Source organism: Antrostomus carolinensis, unplaced genomic scaffold, assembly GCF_000700745.2.
Source record: "Antrostomus carolinensis isolate BGI_N321 unplaced genomic scaffold, ASM70074v2 scaffold7153, whole genome shotgun sequence".
Classification (NCBI taxonomy): Eukaryota; Metazoa; Chordata; class Aves; order Caprimulgiformes; family Caprimulgidae; genus Antrostomus; species Antrostomus carolinensis.
In genome coordinates, this window is record NW_010307748.1 from 4731 (window position 1) to 25674 (window position 20944).

Sequence of the window (20944 nt, forward strand, 5' to 3'; positions counted from 1 at the left end):
CTTTTGTATGTCTCCTTGCCCAGTTGTTAGGATTGTGAGAAGTTATTTATATGTTGTTGGCTTTGGGATCAGGTGCTGCAGGTTTCCTTTTTCTTTCCATCTAGGAGTGGTAGCTCCCTCCTTCCTCACCACAGTAATTTCTAAGCCTATCCCAACCTCTTTGTAAAGCAACCTCTCAGCAAAATCTGGGGAACATTTAGAATTATAGGATCTTCTGGTTGGAAAAGACCTCTGAGATCATTGAGTCCAACTGTACCTGTCCACTACTAAACCAGATCTCTGAGCACCTCAGCTGCCTGTCTTTTAAACACCTCCAGGGATGGGGATTCAACCACCTCCCTGGGCAGCCCATTCCAGTGCCTGAGAACCCTTTCAGTGAAGAAGTATTTCCTGATATCCAATCTGTACCTCCCCTGGCACAACTTGAGGCCATTTCCTCTTGTTCTATCACTTGTTACCTGGGAGAAAAGACACAAACCTGCCTCACTACACTCTCCTTTCAGGGAGTTGAAGAGAGCAAGAAGGTCTCCCCTCAGCCTCCTCTTCTCTGGACTAAACAACCCCAGTTCCCTCAGCCGCTCCTCATAAGGCTTGTTCTCCAACAAATTATTTAACAAATTATTTCACAAAAAATCCCTCACAAGAAGACAGCTGAGCTGTTTATCTTCTTGGCTAGACTTCACAGGAAGTTATTTTTCTTGACATAGAGATGACATTATTGTTACTGAATCCAAGAAACCCAAACTGATTTAGTGATCTTTTGTGTCAGGTCTAGTTGTGATTTTTGTTTTGCTACATGCCAGCTAGTTGTTTCCTGGTAAGATTCAGAAAAATATACCTTGGGAGACCTATTTTTTGCCAAAAAGCACTGAAAGCCAAACTGCTAGCCTCTTGCAATAATCAAAGGGCCCAGTATGGTTTCCAAGCACTCCCATGAAGTGACCATTATCTTGGGATAAAGTATTGCCAGAGGCACAGATATGGAAAGGGAACAGCTACCTGTGGTCAGGTTGCAGTGTAGAAATTATCTCACTGAAATGAGAGGGCTGAGTGAAAAGAAAATTAAATGACTTGGGCAGAGAGATTCAGGAGGTCCGTCAGATGAGTCATGAGATCAGGGAATCCAGAAATCTGTAATCCAATTTTCTGCACCACTTTGATGTTCAGCCAGTGCAAAAAAAAAAAAAAAAATCCCTCACAACTTTTGTTGGACCTCCATTCTCCCTTGCACAAGATAAGAGAAATATTCATTTCCTTACATGGGTGGATGTTGCAAGGTTTAGATGACTTTATATTTCTGCTTTGCTATGGGAAACAGAGCTCTGGAGTTCAAAGCTTTCAGCACTGAAATCCTTCTTGTTGGCAATTCAAGCTCTCAGGAGGCTGTTCTTCCACCTCAATCATATAACAGCAAAATGCATGTATTCATTCCTCACAGCTCTGAAATTTCACAAAATAGAAGTAAATTGAGGGTGAAAGAGGAAATGACATGAAGCAAAATGGCAACAAGGAAATCACAATCCAGAAAGCCCACAGCACCAATGGAAAGTTCGTAAACAGTGTTCCCTGATCTGGTACTAGCCTGAGTTTGCAAAGTCTGCTGAGACAATAGCTTTGGCAGGTGTGACTCACTTCCCATTCACCTCAATAAATGAGTAACAGGGAAACTTCACACTGACAATGTGTCAGCATTGTTTATACCTTCACAGTGGTTCATCCTAGCAGAAAAATCCAGCAAATGCTCTTCCTTCGTGTGATTGTATTTCATAATAGTTCACAATAAAAATGATTTATTGTACAAGTCATCAGTAGTCCTCAGGTTACCCTCTGCTTCCCTGTCTTGGCAGGGGAATAAACACTCATAAGTGAATGGTCAGAGGAAATTAGAAAACAATTCTGTAGCTGTAGAGATATAAGCTGGCCAGAGAAGGACATGGAAATTTCAGTTCAAAAATCACCACTCTTGGTATTCTACTTTTTAAGGCTAACACTGGCTTTTTTGACTGAAGGTTATTGCTTCATGCAGAGTAGGATTTGAGTATTTCAAGGACATCTTTGCACTTGTTCAAAAAATTTTAAGGAAACAATGTCTTGCCTCCACTTTCATGATGTTTTAATTAGCTGATGTTTGCAGCTTGCTGGAAGATACAGAGGGAATACACTCCTGCCAGATGAAAAACAGCAATTCATAAAGACTGGAGAATCAGTCGTGAGGTGTCAACGTATAGTTTTGAATCTACCTTTGGCCTCTTGGACCAGTCAAGCATCTGGTCTAAGTAGACTTTTTGTCTCTCTTCTGAGTGGAAAGAAACTGGTACCATGAAGCTGGTTCATTCTGTGCCAGTGCACATGTCCATGGTAGGATGAACCATGTTCTGGGAGTGGCAATCTCCTCCTGGAGACAATAGCCTGAAGGATGAAGTCCCCACCCCAGCTAACACTGTTCAGAATAGTTCTCCACTTTCTGAACAACAGCCTTTTCCCCATAGTTTTGATTACTTCTTCTAGTTCCCACCTCACCTCCCATGAGCTCAGAGTGGATAATTTCATAGAATCACAGAATCACAGGAAGGTTTGGGTTGGAAGAGATGTTCAAAAATCATCTAGTCCAACCTCCCTGCAGTAGGCAGGAACGTCTTTCACTAGATCAGGTTGCTCAGATCAACCTGATCTTGAACACTTCCAGTTATGGGACATCCACAACTTATCTGGTCAACCTGTTCCAGTATCTCACCACCCTTGTCACAAAAAGATTTCTTCCTTATGTCCAATCTAAATCTACCCTCTTTCAGTTCAAAACTGTTATCGCTTGTCCTGTCAACACATTTCTCTGAAGTATCTTCTGGACAGAGGTCCTTATCCTTTATCATTGAAGGAGAGAGAATGCCCTTTAGATGATCAGCTTAGACAAGACATTAGGAGGGATAAAACTCGCCCCAGGAGTTTGACCCTTCCCCTGTCTTTGGCTTCTCTTATAAAGGTAGGCTAGGTAGGACAGGACAGGTAGATCAACAGATGCAATAGTGGTGGCAGTTGTTTGGTCAGGGTATTTATCATAGCTATTCGGAACCAGTCTGCTATTTCCAATTCATTTGCCACAGAGCACGGCAAAGCTTTCAGATGCTAATGAATTTCAATATATCCTTGCAAATTAAAGTGTTACCACTTTCTAATTATCATCTGCTAATAATGATCCTCTTCTACAAGCAATCTCAAGAAAAATTAAAACTCCAGCTTGTCAGAGCATTTGTTTTCATCTGAGTACTCACCAGTGGTTCTCCTTGGGAAAATGTTGTGGCAGAGAAATTGCCAAGGAGCCTGCAATTAAGAGAGATTGCAGTGACAAGTCTGACACAATAGGAAGAAGGTTTCAGAAGGGACATGGAGGGGAGGGGGCATCTCATTCATTTAGCACCACAAAAACAATGCAAAATGAAGTAATTAATTAGGGGACAGATTGCTTCCTTCACTGTGTCCTGCACAAAATCTCAGTTGTTCACTAAGTGTTCTTGAGTTGGACAGGATTAAAAGAAGAAACTCAGCCCTCCACAATCTGTGAACATTTTTATTGTGAAATAATTATTTCAGGAAAGGCTAGAGGCTGATTGAACATCAGTAACATAAGGAAGGCCAGGGAAAATGTGGGGCCACTACTGAATGGGGCAGGGTACCTGATAACAGAGGACACGGAGAAGGCAGAGTTACTGAATGTCTTCTTTGCTGCGGTCTTCACTGCCAAGGCCACCCCTCAGGAATCCCCAACCCAAGAGACCAGTGAGAGAGTCTGTAAAAAGGAAGACTTTCCCTTGGTGAATTAGTATTGGGTTAGAGATCAACTATGCAACCTTAATACCCACAAGTCCATGGACCCTGATGGGATGCACCCACGTGTGCTGAGGGAGTTGACTGACATCACTGCTAGGCCACTCTCAATTATCTTTGAGAGGTCATGGGAATCAGGAGAGGTTCCTGAAGACTGGAAGAAGGCAAATGTCACCCCTGTCTTCAAGAAGGGTAAGAAGGAGGACCCAGGGAACTACAGGCCAGTCAGCCTTACCTCAGTCCCTGGAAAGGTAATGGAACAGCTCATCCTGGAGGCCATCTCTAAGCATGTGAGAGACAAGAAGGTCATCAGCTGTAGTCAGCATGGGGGGAAATAATGTTTAACTGACCTGATTGCCTTCTATGACAGGAGAAGTGGCTGGATAGATGAGGGGATGCCAGTGGATGTTGTATACTTGGACTTGAGCAAGGCTTTTGATACTGTGTCCCATGACATCCTCGTTGGCAAACTCAAGAAGTGTGGACTTGATGATTGGACAGTGAGGTGGATTGAGAACTGGCTGAATGGCAGAGCTCAGAGTGGAGTCAAGTTGGAGGCCTGTATCTAGTGGTGTCCCCCAGGGGTCAATACTGGGTCCAATATCGTTCAACCTCTTCATCAATGTCTTAGATGAAGGAACAGAGTGCCTCCTCAGCAAATTTGCCAATGATACTGAACTGGGAGGAGTGTTGGATACGTCAAACGGCTATGCTGCCATTCAGAGGGACCTTGGCAGGCTGGAGAGATGGGCAGAGAGGAACCTCATGAGGTTCAACAGGGAAAAGTGAAGGGTCCTGCATATGGGAAGGAATAACCCCAGGCTCCGGCTGACCTCCTGGAAAGCAGCCCTGTGGAGAAGGAGCTGGGAGTGCTGGTGGACAAGTTAAATATGAGTCAGCAGTGTGCATCTGATTAATGTTTATAAACATCTAAAGGGAGAGTGTCTAGAGGACGGGGCCAGACTCTTCTCATTGGCACCCAACAATAGGACAAGAGACAACGGGTGTAAACTGCAGCGTGGGAAGTTCCACCTGACCATAAGGAAGAACTTCTTTACTGTGAGAGTGACTGAGCACTGGAACAGGCTGCTCAGGGAGGTTGTGGAATCTCCATCTCTGAAGATGTTAAAAAACCATCTGGACAAAATCCTGGTTCATGTGCTCCAGGAGTCCCTGCTTGAGCAAGGGGGTTGGACTAGATGACCTTCAGAGGTCCCTTCCAACCCCAACCATTCTGTGATTCTGTGAAAATGTCCTGTTGTGGACAGAAAAGACACGTGGGGATAGGAGCAATGATAGAGCGGTCTTTCCCTGCTATTACTCCAGATTCTAGGCATCGACATTTAGTGCACCTGGACCTATGCTTAGATGACACCATCAATTTGTCTAGAAACCTCCCTGAACACCTAGGTTTGTCCTTCCAGACATCCTGTGCTAGGACAAGAGTTGGACTCAATGATCCTTGTGGGTCCCTTCCAACTCACAATATTCTATGATTTCCCTAATTTGTTTAACCACAGCAGGAAAAACCATGTTCTTTTTGAGGCCAGAACACTGTTTTTCTGTTTTTCTCTCTGTGCTCTTCTTAATCCATTCGTGTCTTACAGCTCCCTCCTTGACCACTGCAGAGCACAAAGCTAATCTTTGCCGAAAACTTTTCACAGGAATTCTGAAATCTTTTTCCTCTGAGCTCTTTTACAGCTTGTCATTGCATTTAGGTAGTTAGGCTTACTCCTTCCCTTGTGAATTCCTCTGTACTTATTGACATTGATTTTCATCTACTCTTTTATCACTCAAGTCATTCAGCATCCAGCCAGACAAGAAAGCTCCAAATTTGGATTCCTTTAGCACCTAATTTTTTACTTAAAAGAGTTTTTTCTCCTTCTTATTTTTCCTAAGTAGAGCTACATGTGCAATGCAATCACTTTTAGTGGTTTGTCTTCTCGAACAAACCCACTGTGTCCCAGTAGCTATTTGTGGCATAACGTTGTGCTGTCACCTCCTCACACTACAAGGTCCTGACATTTCAAGCAAATGTCATCGTGTCAGAACTTTCTATCAGCACAACTCACTGGTGTGATGCACGTGGTGCTACAAGTTCTTGTCTCTTCAACTATCCAAGAGGAGCCAGCATGATTTCATCACATATGTATTTAATATCTCAGAGCTTAAAGTTTGGATCTGCAACGCTACCTGGGTAGTGACAGCAGATGTTTTCTCTCAGAAACTGTAAGATTGAACTTTGAGCTGTATGCTGAAAATCTTTAATTCCGTCATGTTCCTATGGAAACATGAGAGAATCCTTCTTCCAAAGCAAGCTAAGGCCTTTGGCTTTACATGTGTAACATGTGAATTACCCGTTTCTGTGCCCATTTGCAGGAGCCAGTTCCCAGCACTGGAACTGTGCCACTATCAGAAAAGAAACAGAGAAAAGTCCAATTTAACCTCTACAATCTGCTGCAAAGAAACCGTGAGATGCTTCTTTCCATCTCTGTGGAAGTCATCCATCCAAAGACACTTTGTGGGAGAGCAGGGCTTCTCTCCATAATTAGATTTGATTCCAAGACAATCAGCTAAAGTCAGGAAGGGATTGGAGCAGTTGCTGTGTGAGGGGCATGTGCAAATGGGAATTTAGGGCTTGGCCAGACTGAAAACTCTGTCACTTTGCAGAACATCCTGAGAAATGCAAGGTAATTGAGATTGCTTGGCCTCCGTGAAAGAGGGGTGAGCAGAGAAGTGCTCTGTGATAAGAACACATGCACATGCCATTGCCCTGGAACAGGATGATAAGTGGTAACTTTATATCCCGCTTTTAACTTATTTGGATGTGCAAGCTCTTTGTCTAAGCTGAAACGCAAAATAAAGTTGTGCTCTATCAACTGATCAGAGCTGGCTTGAGAGCCAGAGTACATCCAGGTTATGATGACTGTAACTGGTTAATCAGAGCAACCATCAGACCTCAGCATTGAACACCATGAGTGACTGTCAGCATACACTGCTGATAAATCCAATCCAATACATATGGAACTAGCTGAGAGAGAAAATTCTGCCTCATTTAAAATCACATTATCCAACCTGCCACCCTTCACTGGCTTTTGGCCTGTCACACTGACTAATGGACAGGCGCCCTGAAAAATAATCGTTGTGAACCTAGGAATGGGTAAGAGCCTCTTGTGTTTGACAAAAGCCAATTAAGATCAGCTAAACCTTCTATTATGCCTCTTCTGAATCTACCACATTGCTTAAAGAGCTCAATTGTGTTCCCAGTTGTCAAGCAAACACCAACAAACATTCAAGAACTTGCCATTCAGTGGGCAAAATAATTAGAGGAGCAGTAACCTTCAACAGCAGACGCCAGTGACAGGTGACATATGCCAGTATCTTGGATGTCTCATTGAACAGGGCACCAACTGGGGCACAAAGCTGACAGGTCTCATGGCAGGTGAAGACAACTTCCAGAAAGCCATGGATGCCAGTGAGATATTGATGCTTATACAACCAGATCCCTCTGCAGCTTTTGACAAAGTGCTCAGATACAACGGATGTGTTTATATTGTATAATGAGAATAAATGGCCACCACTGCTGTGGCTTCTCCCGTAGCATTCAGATGTGCAACAGGTACCTGCTGCTTCTCTTCAAGGTTCTTGTTTCGTGGTCCTGCAAAGATCAGTCCTATCTTGGCATGAATTAAACACAGGTATTGGAATGTAGGACGAGAAGCAATCTTTTGGGTCATTTAGTCCTGTCATCTATTATCTCAGCAAACCTGCCATATGATCCCCTCCAAAATTAATGAACTTCATCTTAAAAGCAGCAAGTAATTTTTTTTTTTTCCTCACTGCCCTAGAGGCTATTCTGAAACTTCACTGCTCTGATGGTCAAATATCCAATATAGGTCAAAATGATGCTCTTTAGACAGGGATGTGCTGCAAAGAACTAAGGAAGATGCTGGTTTTGCCTCCTAGCAAAAATACACAGCTCCCATTCATCTCAGTGATCTGAAACATCAGTTCCTTGACTCCTAATTGACTTTGAATCATCAGGTCACAACTCTGTCTGAATCCCTTCCTTTACCTCAGCTTAACAGTGAAGTTTGTTCTTTCTCTCAAACAATGAGATAGTCCTGAGGTTTTCTCACCGTTACTTCCAGGCTAGAATATCTTCTGTGGATTTCTGTTTGACCAAATAAGATCTGGTTTTCCACATATCATAGAATCATAGAATCATAGAATGGTTGGGGTTGGAAGGGACCTTAAAGCTCATCCAGTCCCACCCCCCCTGCCATCAGCAGGGACACCTTCCACTAGACCAGGTTGCTCAAAGCCTCATCCAGCCTGGCCACAAACACTTCCAGGGAGGGGGCATCCACAACTTCCTTGGGCAACCTGTTCCAGTGTCTCACCACCCTCACAGTGAAGAACTTCTTCCTAATATCTCATCTAAACCTCCCCTCTTTCAGCTTAAACCCATTTCCCCTTGTTTTGTCATTAATTGCCCTTACGAAAAGTCCTTCCCCAGCTTTCTTGTAGGCCCCCTTCAGGTATTGGAAGGCTGCTATATCATCCACCTCTGTGGCTTCCAGCCCATGCAATAGTTGCAGCGCTGGCTGAAGGCCATGATTTTAATTGCCAAAGCAATCAAGGAATTAGTCCCTGCTACACAAAAGTCTAAAATTTTTGATCTGTGAACTGCTGCATCTGTACTTCACAGCATAGCTCACAGCGGGTGGAGACTGAGGGTAAATGTTTCAGACAAGGGGATCTGGCTGTAAAACAGCATTTTGGAGAAACACAAGATCTGATCGCTTCTCGGAAACATTCTCAAAGCTTTCTGTCTGAAACAGATTTTCCATCATTTCTGTCACCACGATGACAGCCAAAAAAACACATTGTAGTGAGGGTTCATCTCACCAACTTTATCTGTCTATAGTATAAATGTTTCCTTTGGAGATATTTGCTGTCGTCTCCTTTTATAATGAATGTGGAGGAAAAGGTGTTTCTAGAAGGATTCATATAATCTCTTCTGGATATCTGCTTTAGGGTGAGACGAATTGCACTCTAGAAGTAGGTATTTCTCTCTACTGATTGGAAGAGCTCCAGATATTTGCTTGGATGCACAATGTAGATGTCTGCTTTTTGCCAAGTGATTGCTACCCTGCTAGCGAAAGAAACCAAACAAGAAGATCCTAATATTCAGAAATTCATATGTTCCAAGCAGAATTTTCACTTGCATAGAAAAGGTTTCTACATTCTTTTACTGTTCTTTTACATTCTTTGAGTGTCTTGAAGACACTCAAATATTATGCTGAGCAGCATTCTGCCACCATAGGGTAGATGAGATGGATGACTCTATTAGTATCTGCGGAGTTATGTTTAATTTATACTAGCATGAAAGAGAGGTGAATGGGGTCCTTAACTCCTTATTCCTGCCTTAGTCATGGACTTTCTCTGTGACCTTGTGAAAATTGCTTTATCTGTTACTTTCCTGGTATGTAAAATTAGGATGATCACACTCACACACGGCTATGAGGTCTAATTAGTAAGTGTAAAGCACCATGAAATCCTGAAATCTTCTGATGGAAGATGCAAGGTATAGTTATCTTGGGATAAAGATGATTAAAGGAGGTTGTGCTAACATAATTGAGAAATGATGCTTAGGGGGAAGTGAAACAGCACATATCTACAGACAAGGAAAGGAGAATCAGCAGTCTGTAGCTGTTGTCAGCAGACCTCAAGTCCACTGACAGGAGTATGTCTACAAAGGAGGTTTGGACAATGAAATGAATCACTTAGCAGAGTTCAGAAACAGGTGAAATGCTGTAGATTAGTAGGATCATCCTAGGAAAAACCCTTCCACAATTAGCCACCTGAAATTTGACTGACCTGATGGATCTTTCGCAACCTTTTCCATCACCATTTCTGAAAGATTCACCAGTATAACATTTTCCTGTGAACATTTTCATTTCTGAACATGCAAGACACGTAGTTATTAGAAAACCTTTTCCTTTCAGCAGTTCACCAAATGCCATGCCCTTCTCTAGAAGCAAGCAGGGATTTCTAAATTGCATCATGTGCCAATTGGAAGTGCCTTCTGTGGAGTGGTGCCAGCTCAAAGCTCCTGATAATCAGGACTCCCACATGTCCAACTCTCATCTCATCCCCTTAAAATGTATTGTTTCCACCAAACCAGTGGCCTTACTCTTTCATGAGTGACAAACCAGACACCATCTTCTATTCATCTCATAATTGCCAGGTTGCCCTGACTTTCTGACTGTCTTGCTTTTTTCCTCTTCAGGCATCACCGTGGACAAGTTTGGGCTGATTTACTTTGTGGATGGCACTATGATCAGGCGGATTGATCAGAATGGGATCATCTCAACTGTACTGGGTTCCAATGACTTGACATCTGCTCGGCCTCTCAGCTGTGACTCCGTCATGGACATTTCTCAGGTAAAATGATGTTTTGGTTGGGTTTTGACAGAATAGAAGCCTGTGCCTTCACCCTAGCTGCATGTCTGTGTGCCTCCCCAGGTTTGAAAAAGAGGTAAGAGCTCAAGGAGAATTACATCTCTCCATATTTTGTGGTATGAAAATGACTCAGTCAAAAAGAAAGATCCTACGATGACTGAAGGAAAATTCTAACTGACTTAACTCAGACATCTCTGGGGAAAGAGATTTTAAAGATGTCCCAGCCACAGAAGAGACTTCTTTCAGAGCTTCCAATCAGCTAGGAGACAGAGATTCCTGGGAAACCAGGTTTCATTAGGCTCATTTCTCAAGAAACCAGTTGCTTTCAACTAAAAAGACCAGCCAACCATACTTATTTTAGCAGGACTATATGCCATGCTCTGTTATAACAACTTAGCTAACCATGGGTTTTTTTTCTTTGCTTCCCCCCATCCTAATTTGGCCCAGCACAATTGTAGACCTGAATCAAATTAACATCTAGGAAATACTGATTGGAGGCTGTGGTGCCAAAATTAGCAACAGCAGGAAAACAAGAATCTTGAATTGCATCAGATTGCAAATTGGTTGCAGCTACCATCATGCTGGGCTTTTAAGTCCTGCTGCTTAAAGGTGGAGAGAAAAAAAAAAAAAAAAAAGAGAGAGAGAAAAAGAAATCTCAGTTTGTCTCTTGCCTTGCTTCTGGATGGTGCAGAAGAGAAATCTCTTAAAGCCCAGCACTCAATTTTGTGGGGTATTGGCCAACCTGTCAAATGGTGCCAGTTTAGAGATAATGTCCTTTGAAAACTTTGTGCCACTTGTTGTTTTCCTGGCTACAGGAATGTTGCCCTCTCCTATGAAAATATAGATCATAGCTGGAGGGCTAAGTACTGTTATTCAGCCACAATAGATGTCAATGGGGTTTCCTTTTTGTAACTACCTAGATAATTTCCGTGCTCCCATATGGAATCTGTTCTTCTTGGTTTTCCCTCTAATTTGAAAAGATTATTCTTGCTTCTTTGCAACTGGTTCCCACTGTCTGTAATTTATGAACAAGCTGAAATTATGAGTTTAAAAGCTCTCATGCCTTCTATAGAAGCAAATTTTTCTGGTTAAAGGCCATCTTGGAGTATGTTTCTCATCTTACAGGGATAGTTTTTTTCTTTATCTGAATTTCAGGGGCAGTTACCACAAGACTATTGTGGATTCAGGCTTTGAAAATTATTTTCTCTCAGGTTATGTGGTTCCTGTGTATACCAACATTATATTTAAACATTTCTGAGATGAGCTAAAATGTGTCAGCTGGAGACTCCTTCTTTCCCTTCAGAAAATGAAGCAAGCCATTCTTAAATTAACTTGTACTATGATGGACAGATTAACTGGGACTGTTCTGGACAGATGCACTGAAGACAAGTTTAATTTAAAAAAAAAAAATAATCCAAACTAGGCAAAGAAAACCCAGCGTGGGAAGTAGCTTTTCATCATTTAAAGTGGCTAGAAGGGTCTTTTCTGTCAAGTCCCTGAGGCTCCCTGGGACATGGGGCCATGAAATATTTAGCTGGCAATGTTGACAAGGAATGGTTTTTAAGAAATTGGAAATTCCCTTGTCAGTTCAGAATAAACTCTGCTCTTGATGCTAACTCAGGCTGCGGAGCTTAAAGACCACTGGAAGGGATGGAGGCATGCATTATTAAAGAGAAAACCACAGGCTATAATGTTTTACTACAGGAAGGGTTAAAATAGGCCAGGAGCTGAGAAAAGGAAGGTGATTTTGAAAAGAGAGACTCAGACTAGGCAGAGCTCAGCACACTGCTTAGCCATGAGAATGAGCTCCACAAGCCCAGCCATTATCAGGGACAGTGAACTAAATATCTTGCATCTGATGCTTTTTTTTTAAAAGAAAAAGAAAAAAAGAAAAAGAAAAAGGAAAAGGAAAAGAAAAAGAAAAAGGAAAAGGAAAAGGAAAAGGAAAAGAAAAAGAAAAAGAAAAAGAAAAAGAAAAAGAAAAAGAAAAAGAAAAAGAAAAAGGAAAAAGGAAAAGAAAAAGAAAAAAAGTTGAAAAGCGATTTATACATGAATAGAATCATCAAAAATAAGGCATGGCTGTGACAGAGATGTTCAACTACAGGCTTTAAAAATTTGAATCACTTGTGTGCCTCTGGATCTTACCTGCTTTCTTCTTATTCTTAGTTTCAAATAAAACCACAGTGAGAGTCGTTTTTCTGGATTTGAGCTTGCTGGCATTTTCTCCTCCTTCTTCCAATGGGGTTGCCACCTCATAGATGCAAAATATCCCCCCAGACTTAGTCATCTCAGACAAATGAGAAGCAGCAGAAACTGAGATGGACAGTGGGAGAGGAAGGTTTGCAGCAAAGAAACAGGGAGATCCTGGGATTGCACAGCCTTGAGTGTGCCCAGATCCCAGAGATCTCTCACAGCACATCACTCTGTTGGGTACAGAGAAAAAAAACAGGCGTGAAGGGAAAATAGCAAAAAGTGGGCAGGTTCTCCATCCCTGGAGGCATTCACAGCCAGGTTGGATGGGACCGTGGGCAGCATGATCTAGTGGTTGACAACCCTGTCCACAGGAGGGGGGGTTGGAACTGGATGATCTTTAAGGTCTCTTCCAACCCAAACCATTCTATGATTCTATTATGCTAAAAAAAGGGGGGGGGAAACTGCTGTGAAGACACAAGTATTTTATTCTATGAATTTAATTGCCCGAGTTTCTTATGAATTGCTATTTTGCATTTTTGCAGCATCAATCACAGAATAGTTGGTTATAACTTGGACATACACACATGTTGTCACACCTGCCAGTTTTGAGTCTATCCCTCCTTGTCATTTACCCAGAGGAATTGGGCCATTTGTCTGGAAAATCCTTTAGTAAAAGGATCATTTTTTTGTTTGACTGATTTCATAGTACTTCACACAAAATTCCCAGTTCTGTGTCCTTTCTATCAAGTCCAGGGTCCATCAATTCAAAGAGCATAGGTTGTTTCGGAGAGGGAAAATCCCATTTGAATCTTTGGGTCTTCTTGTTTGCTCCTGCATTCCCTGGGCACTGTTGCCCTTTCCCACAGCCCCTGACACCTCACACCAAGGTAGAGAAGCAGAGAGAAGCCATGGTGCAGTGCAAGAGTTGAGAAGGGTCTGCCTCCTCCTCTCCCTGCTCCCACCAGTGCTGCATTGCAGAGTGGGGATGTCCATGTGTGTTGCCCCCATGTGACAGGGAGCTATGACCCCTCACTCACACCAGGGTTGTGTCCTCAATGGCCACCACACCAAGCACTATTGGGTTTCTTTTACCCTTTCTCCCTTTAATCCATGGTGAAACATCCTCATTGTGATTTATTTAGAGCAATCACACAATGAAAAACGGTCTTGTTAGAATAATTTCCTTGTGTTCTTTTACCCTTAAGGTTCGTCTAGAATGGCCCACGGATCTGGCAGTCAACCCGATGGACAACTCGCTCTATGTCCTGGACAATAATGTTGTGTTACAGATATCTGAGAACCACCAGGTGCGCATTGTGGCCGGGAGGCCCATGCATTGCCAGGTGCCAGGTATGGATCACTTTCTCCTTAGCAAGGTGGCAATCCATGCCACCCTGGAATCTGCTACCGCTCTGGCCGTCTCACATAATGGGGTTCTGTACATTGCTGAGACCGATGAGAAAAAAATCAACCGCATCAGGCAGGTCACCACCAACGGTGAGATTTCTCTTGTTGCTGGAGCACCAAGCAGCTGTGACTGCAAGAATGATGCAAACTGTGACTGCTTCTCTGGGGACGATGGCTATGCCAAGGATGCCAAACTCAACGCGCCGTCCTCCCTTGCAGTGTGTGCAGATGGGGAGCTGTATGTCGCTGATCTTGGAAATATCCGAATCCGATTTATTCGGAAAAACAAACCATTCCTCAACATGCAGAATCTCTATGAGTTATCCTCACCCATAGACCAGGAACTCTACTTGTTTGACACCAGTGGTAAGCACCTTTATACTCAGAGCCTTACTACTGGAGATTATCTTTATAATTTTACTTATTCCGGTGATGGAGATATAACCCTGATCACTGACAATAATGGCAACTTAGTCAATATCCGAAGAGATTCTACAGGGATGCCCCTCTGGCTGGTAGTACCTGATGGCCAAGTCTACTGGGTGACAATTGGTACCAACAGCGCACTCAAGAGTGTAACAACACAGGGGCATGAAGTGGCCATGATGACATACCACGGCAACTCCGGTCTTCTTGCCACCAAAAGCAATGAAAATGGTTGGACAACGTTTTATGAGTAAGTATATTACAAATATTATGCTGCTGACTTCATGCTGTGTTCTCTGAACCGTGCAAGGCTGATAGAATTTAATTCCCTGAACACAACTATTGTCCAAATAAAATGGCCAGAACAGGCAATATTAGATCTCACACAAACACTTCGTACTAGAAGTAAACAAGTTAGAGTTTAAATAAACTCCCTTTACCAAGTCAAGAGTCAGACAGAGTTTCTGCTGAGTTTTTCTGAATCAGTGAAGTAATTTGGGCACCTGGTTCTCCTTAACTATAGTCGGGATGGGGGATTTAGGCTGCATGACAGAGAATTTTGATTGGCTTTGGAAAGCCTTGGAAGTGTCAAAGTTCCATCAGATCCTCTTTTTCACAGCTTTTCACCTACTTCTTGTGCTTCAGGGTCTTTCTTGAGCCTGTTTGAAATGGCTAATGTAGAATGACAACTGTCAATGAGTAATGACAGCTTGCTTAGAAAACAATTCTGTAATTAATGGACTGCTCTGTTTCTATTGTTGTAACTGGCCTCACTAAGCTGTAAATTAGTCTCAGTTCAAGACCAACCCTGCCCCAAAGAGTTCTGTAAACAGAGAGAAGACAGGATGCATTGAAAAACCCAGAGAGGGCAGTGACTTGAAGATTTGTACTTCTTTTTTGTATTCCTGGTAAGAATTCCCTGAGTATAAATACCACGAAGACAACACGCTTCTGATATCAAATAGGAAAAAAGTAGGTAACTCAGTGAAGGGCATCTAGAAGGATGGTCTGCAAATTCATCCCTCTGTTGAGAATCCTTTCCTCTCTCTCTTCCTTAGTTTCATCTTTATTTTCAAGTCTAGCCTCTTTGAAAAGCTCCTTTTAGTGCATGATTTCACATATGGTTTGAATGGTTACATGGAAGTGTTCAGCTACCATAATAATAGACCCATTGCCAGAGTCTGATTTGGCTATAATAGACAGTTCCCAAGATTACAAAGAAAACAGAGAAAAAAACCCAAGAAACTCAGGGAAGGAAAGCTGGTTAAACCCACATATTCATGTGTTAGACATGCGGTTGTTTTGGTTCTTTCTTTAAAATGTTCCAGGCCTAGTTTCAAATTTCTTTGCTTAATACTCACTATTACTGCTCTTTCCTCAAAAAGAACTGATGGAAACTCTGTGATGAATCTTCTGAAAGGTTATTTGCATTCCATCAATGTTCTGCTTGCAATTACCAGAGCAATATTCCTCAGTGAATCAAAGCTAATACCCTTCCATCTCTTACATTGAATTTGCTTGAGGGAGGCTTTAGGGAGGAAAGATAGGGTGTTTTTCTCTATCAGAGTGGAAGCCTGCTATATTGTGCTAAATCAAGGAGGTATTTTCTTTTTGCAAAGAACCCAATAGTTCTTGTGCTTGAAAACAGATGTAGCCACGGACAGTGAAGCAAACTAAACATTACAGCTAATAATGGTCAGATTTATACCTCAAACATGTTCTTTTATTTAAAAGTGTGACTGAAAATATAAAGGGGATAGAATGAGACAGAAGCTAAAATCCAACTTACTCTATGGGTATATTTATAACAGTGATCCATTATTTCTTGCTATCCAACAAAATAGAGCATTTGTGAAAGTCATCATTCTGGTCCTTTTATGCACTTCAGAAGAGTCATAAGAAAGCTTTTTAGAGCTAAATGTAAGCCAGTATTCTCCAGTGGTTAGACTATGGAAATCTTGACTAGAGCAAGTCAGCACTATGTGATAGCACAGCATCACTGAAAATAGAATTGAGAGTGTGTCTTCAGAGATATTTCATCCAAACCTGTGATCAGTTATCGCTATTTAACTGTTCCTGACAGATTCTGATGCAACTTTACACAACTACAGGGTAAAAGTCTGTATCTGAATTAGTTACCTCAGCCTCCCTTTGTAGGCAGTGGAGAGAAACAGGCACTTTCAAGGTAAGTTTCTTATGATTTGTGTCAGGTATCTACTTTAACATGAGATGAGTTGTATTCTCAAAATTTCTCTTTGTAAAGGTAGCACAGAATTATTAACTCAGATACAGATGTTTACATTGTAGATGTCTACAATTTGGACAAATGGACCCTATCAAAGTCATCTGAGTTATTCATAAATATTACAAGCGATAACAATTTCTTTATCTATCTTATTGTTATTGTTGGAAAGGACTTTTTTATAGGCTTAGTCTAAATCTTCCTTGCTTGAATTGAAAACTGTCACTTTTCATCCTGTCCTGTCCCATCCTATCTGATCCTGTCCTAACCTGTCCACTAGGGACTTGGAAAGCAAATCAGTCTGCTCTTCTTCTCGCCCGTGAAAAGTACATATCAAATGTCTCAAGAACTTGCTTTTGATAGCTTTCAAAAGATAATCAGCACTAGGGAATGATCCAATGGGGTTGTTTCTGGTGAATCATCAGGGATTGATTTTACCCAGGTTTTCCACTCATAATCCAGGAAAAAAAAATAAAATCAGAACTGAAAGAAATGAGACTATTAGTAAATAAAGATAAGATACTTTGATTGCTTGATAAAGTAGGTTTTGTTTAAACAAAATATGTTCTTACACAGTCTAATGCCAGGGTACACATGTAACAGGTCAAATCTAAAGAACGGGGCTCTGCAACCTCTCACAGATTGTAGTGAGCAAAGCATCAGGTCCTCCAGTGTGATCTCTCAGCATAATTCCATGGCAAATCTGTCGAACTCATTGCTTGGATGAACAAAATTAATACATGTACTCATCCCACTCTACTTGTATTGGTTAGCAGGAAGCTGATTTTGTCCCTGTACAGCACTGATGAGACCAATACTGTCAGTTCTGATGTTTGCAGGTTTTGAAGGACAGTGAAAATTGAAGGCTGTGCAGAAAAAGACACTATAAAAATGCATTCATGGGGAGAAAGTGCTTTATGCTGGAGAACTAAGAAGATTTGATCTATTTATCTTAACATGAAGAAGACTAGGATGTGTCTAGATCACAGCATGTCAGCACAGAACTATCACCTCCAGAAGGACTCTTCATCTAGCAGAGAAAGGCTTAAGAAGGGTAAGGGGCTGGAAAGCAAAGCTGGAGACATTCAAGTTGACAGGAAGGCTGATTTTTTAAGGCTGAAAATACCTAACTGGTAGAGCAACCAACCATGAGAAGCAGTATATTCTCCATTTCTTGGTATCTTAGATCATGACTCTGGATGTTTTTCTTAAGATATATTCTCACCAGCCAGAGGATTTACATGAGTCAAACACAGACTGCAGGGATGAGTGCAGGCATGTCAGGGTGAAATCTAAGTTCCTTGATATCCAAGAAGCCGAAGAAGATGGTGTAAAGCAAATCAACATTCAATACCTTCAGGTTATTGGTTTCTGTATCAGAACATCAGGAATTTTAGATTGGGGAAGTTTAAGTGATTTAGAGAAATCCTGTGATCATGAGTGGCTGAAAGGTGCTCTGAGTAGCTTTCAGTCCTGGCTGAAAGAGAAGGTGAAGCTCATATTTCTGTTTTACTTGTGCCCAAAGAAATAAAGACATCAAATCTGACCCTGAGGTAAAGCTTCATGTATCTCACAGCACATAAGAGTTGTTTATGGGCCAGGACAAGCTGCACACCACTGTTTAAAAAGTTAAGAGTACACGTAAATTCAGCTGGCAAGTTTACACTGCATCAGTGGCCCCATGAAGAACATCCTTACAAGATTTACTTTTACCTGACTGTCTACAGACACCATAAATCAGACACCCAACATGAAAGAGCAATGGTGTTGCAAGAGTTGCAACACTCCATGTGTACATGTCCAGCATCACTGGTTCTCGTTGAGTTGTTGCTCTTACCGGGGCATTTCTCAGCCTTTATCATAAGGCTGCAAAGAGCTGTGATATATGGGCACGTTGGTGTGAGGAGAGGAGAGGAGAGGAGAGGAGAGAAGAGGATACAATTAGTTGTAGAGTTGGTTATTATTCCCCACTCATGTGGGTTTCATTTCTTATATTTTGGGAAAGAAAGGAGGAAAAGAGAGGATTCGGTAAGGATAGGAGAGGAGAGGAGAGGAGAGGAGAAGGAGGCAGGATAAATTGATGCAATACTGGAGGTCTGTCCCCACTGCTCTGTGGGGACATTGGCTCTTCCTTCATTTCTGCAGGAGGAGACAGGTGCTGTCTTCAGGTGGTGACAGACTCGTTCCCAGCACTTACAACTCTTCCTTTCACACATCCTACCCCAAATCCTGCTGTAACAATCCTGCTTCATTGGGTTTAGCGTTGAGTAATGTTCAGTATATAATGGTGTGTAGTTTCTCTTTCTTTTGAGAGTGAAACTTAGCTCCCTGCAGTAATTAGCCTGTCCCCAAAGGCCTATCTAAGACTTCTTTGAGGGTTTTAGTATTATATAGACCTTCTCTGTCTCTGCAGAGGGCTTGACATTTGCTGTCAATTAACGCAATGCAGCTCAGCTTGTCCAGTAACTGGATTAAAGACTTGCCTTCCCGTTGAACCTGTGACAGTGATAATCAGCAGCAAAGGAAGTTGATCTGAAAACTGCCAGAGGAACGACTTCTTGTTGTTCAACTCCTCAAGTCAAAGACAAAGGATGCTGTGTAACTACGTGCTGCATTTTTGTTGCTGCTTTTTCACTTGACCTGAAAAAATTGCTACCAGCCTTTACAAAGTTTCTTAGCTTTGCTGTTTATCTACTCCAGAATCCAGAAATTCTTATTAATGTATTTGTTTAAATCAAGAATACGGCAATTATCTTGATTAGCTGATTAAGATAGTATCACTGGACGTTAATTGAATTTCCCTCTGAGCCAAAGTCAAACCTTCTCTGCACTATTTAGCCCAGATGAGGTTCTTTTGCTTAGGTCCTTTGTGTGCCCAATTAGTTTTGAAGGTCACCTCCTCCCATACAGAATAAAATACTTACACATCTTTGCAGCCAAGCCCAGAAATTCAAAACCTTTTCATGGACTGCCCAAGAAACAGCTCACAGCTGCTTGGAGGGCAAAGGGTCTCGTGGAGCCAGATCTTCAGGTGGGCAGTAAGGGGAGCCTTGACCCATAACGTAGGATGCTGTTTTACAGAGAGCCAAACTCTGCCAAACCTCACACACTGTAATGGGTGGAAGGTAGGAGCCAGCTGGACTGAGCATGCAGGAGGACCTTGGATGGCTTCCCAACCACCCTCAGGACTCAGCAAGGGTCCCACCCCAGCACCAGCACTGTTTGGTGTGTCTACCAATGCTCTGGTCTGGGTGAGTGGGGTACCAGAACTGGGCATTGTGGTCAGCATCCACCCCATGGTGAGATGCAGACTCAGTCTGCCTTGTAGCTGGTATAAAGGCTTCGTAACCTTTCTTTTCATAGTCAAAACCAGAGATAAATAACACTTATTACCTTTAGAGGAGCAGCCACCTCTTGACTCAGAGAAAAGCTAGCTTACTGCATTAATAACGTCCCTTTATCACCTGATGATATCTCAGGTCATACCACTGAGTTTTATGGGATTTGGTGGTGTCTTTGGTTCAGAGTAATTCAAGTGAGAATCTCTTTCTGCTCCTGCAGCAGACTGGAGTATGAGGAACACCTTTGGCTTTTGCTCTCCATCCTCTTTTAGCAAGATTTCTTTGCTGCACAATTTCTTCACAATAAAATAATTAGATTCTCATAATTGTTCCTCTGAAGAAGTTACTGTGCAACTCCAGTAAGTGCTATGATAAAATAGTACTTCTCCAGTACTCTAAGTTGTGAGGTCATGTTTTGAGCCATTGGCCTGGCCTGAAATGAATGCCTGGTGTCACAGTTTAGTTGAGAACCGAGGGAATTATGAGTATCATAAAAGCTAGAGAGAGAGAAATCTTCCTCTTCTCATTTGGGCAGTCAGAAAATTCTGCAGGCAGTGGCTACAACCTGGCCTCGTGTCATTAAGGAGAGGACTTGCCCTCATACATATTTGAGTAGTATCGGTTTGTCTGTTGGAGATTTATTTTTAATGTTGTGTTTAATGTTGTTTGAAAAACGGTGAAGAGGCGAGCTTGTTCCGAGGCGGCGGGTGCACGTCTGTGTAATCACACACAAAATATAGTTTGCAAAGTACATTAGGATACTTTGGCACTAAATGCAATATTATTATAGTGCTTTTTTTTTTTTTTTTCCCCAATCTATTTGACTTGTAGTTTCAAAAGGCTGATGAAATGTGAAAAAAGCTAAAATGAGGAAAGCCAGAGACTCGGGCAAGGAATTGATTTCTGAATAGACGGCACTTAGGATGCTCTCTTTAATTCCCAAGGGCCAGGTCTCTACACAATGGTAATGTGATAAATGAAAGCTCTGAATGTTTACAAGCTAACAATTAGGCCTCATAAGCACCAAATACCATTTTAATTCTGT

At 42.1% G+C, this 20944-nt stretch overlaps 1 protein-coding gene across 1 annotated transcript in view; it reads left to right on the plus strand.

The window, feature by feature from the left end:
• The window catches only part of LOC104523088 (teneurin-4), a gene marked incomplete at both ends in the record, with an annotated part of 50506 nt that overhangs the window by 1628 nt on the left and 27934 nt on the right, over positions 1-20944 (plus strand). Inside the window, 2 exons of the mRNA XM_010165553.1 lie at positions 10118-10272; positions 13689-14566. Of these exons, the coding sequence (XP_010163855.1) occupies positions 10118-10272; positions 13689-14566 (1033 nt within the window). The remainder of the gene's footprint in view (positions 1-10117; positions 10273-13688; positions 14567-20944) is intronic.